Source organism: Sinocyclocheilus rhinocerous, unplaced genomic scaffold (assembly GCF_001515625.1).
Source record: "Sinocyclocheilus rhinocerous isolate Xijiao unplaced genomic scaffold, SAMN03320098_v1.1 scaffold503, whole genome shotgun sequence".
NCBI lineage: Eukaryota > Metazoa > Chordata > Actinopteri > Cypriniformes > Cyprinidae > Sinocyclocheilus > Sinocyclocheilus rhinocerous.
Window position 1 is genome coordinate 351,896 of NW_015643185.1, and position 6,530 is coordinate 358,425.

Below are 6,530 nucleotides of genomic sequence, written 5' to 3' on the forward strand. Positions count from 1 at the left end.
AACGCGATTAAGGAGTAAAAGGTGAACTGGCAACCGAATTTAGCTGGAGTGTGTACCTGGCCTCTGTCTCACAGCAGGCCTCAACATACAGTATAGAGAGAGAGAGAGTGAGTGAGTGAGATGGACACAGTGACAGAGGTAGAGGCAAAGAGAAACTCATACTCTCACTGGTGTCCAGAAGCTTCCTGAGAAGTGTTTGCCAGCCGTCATCTGTTTTTGGTGTACAGAGGCGGTCAGTGATAGAAAACAGCTCTAACAGTGTGAAATCTCTGTCAGTACACTGCAGCCTCACTGACAATCTGCTCTCTGCTTTCACTGCATATGTGAGAGTATGTGCATACGTATATAACACACACACACACACACACACACACACACACACACACAGTTAGTGTTGCAGCAGAACTAACAATCTGCTGGTTGCAACTTTACAGTTAGTATTTCAAAGCACAAGTGAATAGGAATGGCAAAAACAGCTCCCTCCTGTGGATGTATGCATACATTTTGCATGTTTTCTTTCCAAAACAAGGTCTTTTCAAAATACTTGATGGTAAAGATCTGTATGTTTATTTTCTCAGAGTTGGCGATTTTGAAATAATCATGGACATGTGACTTAAATTCTTACATCTGTGAGATTTCAAGTTGTGATGCCCACCATCACCTCACTGATGTCCCACAGTTTCTTGGCCACCTCCTCATCTGTGGCCTTAGCTAACAGCTGCTCCTCATGACAGTTAGCAAAGCACTTCCCCTGAACGCCCTCCACATCTGGAGAGCAGGCAAGATAAATAGAAGTCTGTGCACCTTCCTCAGGGGACTTGAAGAAGGCCCGTGAAGCTAGGTTAAATAGTGGCTTCACCAGCAGTGGGATGTGGACATGTCTGCCCAAGTTAGTCCGCACAATCCCTGGGGTGAGAGCATTTACAGTCACTCCGGTCTCCTTGAGTTGGTGAGAGAGCTCCAGAGTGAATAGAAGATTGGCTAGTTTACTCCGTGCATAAGCAAAAGCTTTATCGTAGCTCTGCTCACTGTTCAGGTCATCAAAATTTATTTCACCGTACTTGTAGAGCTTGGAGGACACCACAATGATCCGGCTAGGAGCAGAGCGTTTGAGGAGGTCCAGCAGGAGGTTAGTGAGCAGGAAATGACCCAGATGATTGACAGCGAACTGCATCTCGAACCCATCTTCTGATTTGGTGTAAGGACACTGGTAGATTCCAGCATTGTTGACCAGGATGTCAATCCTTGACTCTTCCTGTTTGAGATACAACAGATATGGCAAATTGTAAAGGTATGCAGTATTTTAGAACACAATAATGAGAAGATAAAATAATCACAACCCTAGAAATCGCTGAAACTTTATTCTACACTAATTTAGATACCTTTCTCTTCTTTTGATTGTCAAATCTTTTCTTTATACACAAGATTTAAAAAAATGGGCCACAGATAAAACAGTAGTAACAGCATTTCACAATAAAATCTTTCAATTGATCAACTCTTATATGGGTCATTATAAGAATATATATTCTTAAATTAGTTAATTCAGGATAATTGGGAAATTTTTCCAGTCACCCCAATGGCAAAAAATGGTCCAATTTACCTAAATTCAGTCTATATTAAGTTTTAAAATATAAATATATTAATTAAAATATCTGTCGGCCAACAGAATGCTTTGGTAATTTTATACAGCACGTTTTTAATAATATGGTGTTTAATTTTTTTGTTTTATATTTGTTTTACTGTTTACTGTTCTCAAACTCTGCTGGGACATGCTGTCACAAAAGGTTAAATTGTGTTCAGTGAACTATATATATATATTTTTTCTGAGCACTGTTGTTCAACAACAGTGAAAATGTTAAAGTTTTAGATATGTAAAATAAAAACAATACACTGTATATATACAATACTGATATAAAATATATCTACCCTAAGAAATTATTAACTATGCCAGGTTTCTGCCTATATTATTATTTAGACGCAGTAGGACTTTTTTTAAGCTTGGTTTCATGCGCGCGCAGTCACGTGCTCTTCCCAAACTTCTCGAGCACGATGATTATCATGCACATAAAAGCGCGTGACGTTCGCGCACAATCGGTGCACTTGTTGCTAGTCGAAAACAATTTTAACCGTGTTATGCGTTCCCTATATTTACTTCAGTGTAATAGATATCTGAAAAGAGAACCAAACGCTCTGTGCTTGGTTTGGTGCAGTACCTTGATTATCTCTTCGCAAAAAATACGGACAGATTTAAGCGACGCCAGATCCAAGAGTTTGATCACTAGTTCCCCTTGCTCTGGTCCGGCCTCCTGCTGGATCTCCAGGGCTGCTTTTTCCGCCCGTTCTCGGTCCCTACATGCCATGATCACTCGGCTCTGACGCCGCAGCAGCTCCGCGACCGTGGCTTTTCCGATACCACTGTTTGCCCCGGTCACGATAATAGTTTTGCCCCGCAGCATATCGACGCCTTCATCCATATGTTTATAATGGGGAAAAGCTTCACTTCTGATCCTAATGTGGCCATCAACAACGTCCAGTTCATGAGCAGGTTTGTAGGCGTAAACATTCACGCATGTGGGAAGTAACTGGAATGTTGTTCAACTACATTACCCAGAAGTCAAAGCGGGTTAAAACGCAATGCATGCTTTTTAAATTTATTTACAAGCAATAAAACCATAGACACAAACCACATGATCCGCTGTAATAGATGAACGGAGCGTACTGTTTAATATAAAGAAAATGAATGATGAAATGATTACTTTTTAATTCCTTATTTATCTACCAGGGGTGTCAAACTCAATTCCTGGAGGGTCGGAGCCTTGCAGAGGTTAAACACACCTGATCCAACTAATCAATCCTTCAGGCTTATTTGAAAACTACATGGTATGTGTGTTGGAACAAAACTCTGCAGGGCTCCGGCCCTCCAGGAATTGAGTTTGACACCCCTGATCTAGGCCTAGACACCCATGTTTCTAGTCAAATTTATTTTAGCACTACAAATTAAACCGCTTTAATTAGACACACAACATAAAGCACAATCAATTAAGATCACTCATTTAATTTATGATCATAAAGAATAAATCCAGTCTTTAACGGTGAACAGCACATTTTTGTTTTGTGGACAAAAAATTAAACATTTTACACTTCATGATAAACACATAGAGGTAATACATTCTAAATGCAATATATCAGATTCTTCACACTCTCATCCTTATTTCAGCATTTGCTCAGTACTTTTAATATTGTGGCAAGGTCAATCAGGAACACTAGTGGTGGGCAACACACGTCAGTGAAAGAAACTGCCTTAGGACTGAGTCCGAATATCTAAGTATGGCAGTGAAGAAGTTACAACAAAACATCTAAATGTAGATTAAAATATGCTAAATTTACATTGAATAACATCTTGCACTATAAATAAAATGGACAGTTGCAATGTATGTTCCCTGAGATAGAATTAAATATTCTAAATTTTAATGTTTAATTGTTCTCCCCACTGTGCAATAAAACGTGTAATACCCAACTATCTATACTTATATTTATTGCACGTATGTTATTGATTTAATATATGATACATCTATCCACATTTCTTTGAATATAATTTATGTACATACAATATACTGTCTATTGTCTTTTTGTCTATTTTGTATTGTTTTTACATATTTATTTTTTACTCATTTTAATTTTGTTATCTGTGTCTTGTCACTTGTCATCCTGTCTGTGCACTGGAAGCTTCTGTCACCAAGACAAATTCCTTGTGTAAGCACACTTGGCAATAAAGCTCTTTCTGATTCTGATTCTAAATTAAACTATTGATTAAACATCTTAAAAAGTCGTAATGATCAAGACATAAAGGCTGGTAAATGCATCTAATTGCACATTATTCTCCTAAAGAAAAAGAAAGGGCTGCAGTATTTACAGTAGTTTAACCTCACAGTGCTGACGGATTAGTACAGTACATAATATGCTACATACTAATATACAGTACGTAATATACTAGGTCATTTTGAGCAACGTAGCTTCTTTGTATTTAAAGTATTTCCAGCAATCCTTTTAACTTAAACTATCTGTACAGATCAAGGTACAAAACTCTCTGAAGCAACCAAATAAATACAATTACCTCTAACGTGCAGAGCCTTCCATTCATATGCTTCATTAATATAAGTAAACATTTATATTTTAGCTATTCTATAGATCACACATAAGACACTGAATAGGTGTTATACGACGTGGGACTCTGACATTTAGATTTGATAATCATCAAATCTTTTCATTGTTTACGGCATCACTTGTGTCTATGCGTTTTCCCTTATGATACTTCTGTCCAATCCCATAGGGCACATGCGCAGCGATTGTACCAAGCTCCTGGGCACCCTCAATGTGAAACATCTGATCATCAAAGAAGATGCGAGGCCTGATCTTCTGAAGGAGAGGCCCCTTAGGAGCCCCAGCCAAAAAGAGGGCCTCGTCTACCTCCAACCCCCAGCTCCGTAGGGTCTTCAAAACGCGGGCCCCAGCGCTGGCAGCACTTCGAGCTGTGACCAGGTAGGTGCGAATAGGGCAGTTGATTCATTGGTTTTTTGCATAGAACTTGCGCTGGAGTTTACCCAGTGCTTCCAGGAAACATTTCAGGGGGCCCTAGGAGAGGATGATGCAACAACAAATCAAGCATGAAAAGGACATTGCATGCTCAAAACATGACATGATGGAGAAAATATTAGTATCACTATTAATAATGAACATTAGTAGTTATTTTTTGTGTTACCCAGTCTTAGTTTACCTGAGCCAGAGGCTTGTTCTCAAACTCTTTCTCATGCCTAAAAAAATTGTCCAATCCGTGTTCCTTTACGATAATCTCAGACTCGTCGGAAAACAAAACGGCATCTCCGTCGAACGCTACACGTAGTTGCGTGTTACTGAGCTCATTCTCACTGTCACAGGCGAACATCGTGGCAGCTGCTATTCCTGTGAAAATGGTCATTTAAAGCAAATTTAGCTTCCTGTTCATCTAATTTAAAGATTGTTTTTCTTCTGCATCAACATGAAAATCCCAGTTAGATAACAATGCATGCATTTTTTAAATACCTTCTTCGATAGCTTCTTGTACTTTCATTGAATCTTTGGACAGATAGAGGTTGGTCATGTAGGCCTTTAGGTAACCAATCGGACTCTCTCCACCCGTCATGCAAAATCTCTCTATAGTTAGATCTGCAGAGAGCGAATTAATGTAATTGTTGTTCATATATTATGTAGAATGCAGTACATATGCATTGCAACCCTCTACGCACACCTTGGCAATATAATCGCCATTGGCTAGTACATTTTTTTGTTTACTCGCCAGACGGATATACTATTTTACACACACACACACGCGTTCACTTAGCTATCTAAATGGGGACATATACACTTTTTCACCTAAACCCACCCCTACCCCTCACAGAAAACTTTCTGGATTTTTACAATTTCAAAAGTAAAAAAAAACTTTGTTTACTTTATTTTGTCGATTCAGCATGGTATGCAAGATTCTCGCTCTCTCTCTTTGCATGTGTGAGAAACACAGCGCTATCAGTAAAGCAACGGCGAGTCGTGCGCCTTCACACTAGTTTACGGTACGTCAAATACAGGTGCGCTGCGTGCTACATACTCCGCATCCATTGAGTACACGACATGATCCATTGAGCGCATCCAAATAGTACAGATCGCTTGACGGAGAGCGAAACTCTCAAGCGCTCAGTCAGCGTGTTTATCGAGTGAAAATCTGTGTTGAACGCCTCTCACACACATACTGGCGTGTAAAATCTAAGAATTTATTAGCCAATGGCTAATGTTAGATATTATTTAGTTGCCCAGAGTAAGATTTAGTCGCATATGCGAGTGATTTACTCGCAATGTAGAGGGTTGATTTGCATCTGTCCAGCATGCTGCAAACCTTATAAAAATTGTCTTTAGCCAAATTTTGGTCCGTGTACCTGCACAGACTTTTTTTTCTTTTTCCTTTTTTTTGGTGCATGTTGGTCTATGTCTGTGTAGAATAAATATATTTTAAAGGGGGCCTATTAAGGCCCAATCCCAATTCTACCCTTTAGCCCTTCCCTTTTCCCCTACCCCTCCGTTTCGCGGAGGGGTAGGGGTAGGGGTTAGAGGTCGACCGATTCATCGGTTTTGCCGATTAATCGGCACCGATAGTTGATTGGCGGAACTATCGGTTATCGGCAAAAATCAATGCCGATAGTTTTCCGGGTTGCATCCGTTGCTGGAGTGGCCGAGAAGGGTCCGCTGCCATTATACAGTACGAGAGCGGCCTCTAGAGGCGGAAATCACTTAACAGCACGTGTTGTTTGTTTTGACACGTGACACTGCGCGCTGCACAGAGCGGGAAACTTCAAACTCAAAAGAAAATCCTGCCGCAGAACAGAGCGCCATTCACATAGTTTTCCATTTGTCCCAAAATGTACGTAATGACTTCACCCTAGGCTATGAATTATGTATTGTGCTCTTTCTGTGGATCTTGTGGATCTATTATGCTTCATATAGAG

General features: G+C 39.9%; 1 protein-coding gene and 1 pseudogene across 1 annotated transcript; both read right to left on the reverse strand.

Moving 5' to 3' along the window:
• Positions 1–354: 354 nt before the first annotated feature.
• Positions 355–2,659, reverse strand: LOC107757127 (retinol dehydrogenase 14-like). The gene is made up of 2 exons (XM_016574516.1): positions 2,214–2,659; positions 355–1,255 (listed from the first exon to the last, which is right to left on the reverse strand). Exons 1-2 carry the CDS (start codon positions 2,472–2,474, stop codon positions 638–640), a joined length of 879 nt encoding a protein of 292 aa, XP_016430002.1. The 5' UTR covers positions 2,475–2,659; the 3' UTR covers positions 355–637.
• A 1,109-nt stretch (positions 2,660–3,768) lies between these two features.
• Positions 3,769–6,530, reverse strand: part of LOC107757126 (cytosolic 5'-nucleotidase 1A-like) — an 11,556-nt pseudogene continuing 8,794 nt past the window's right edge.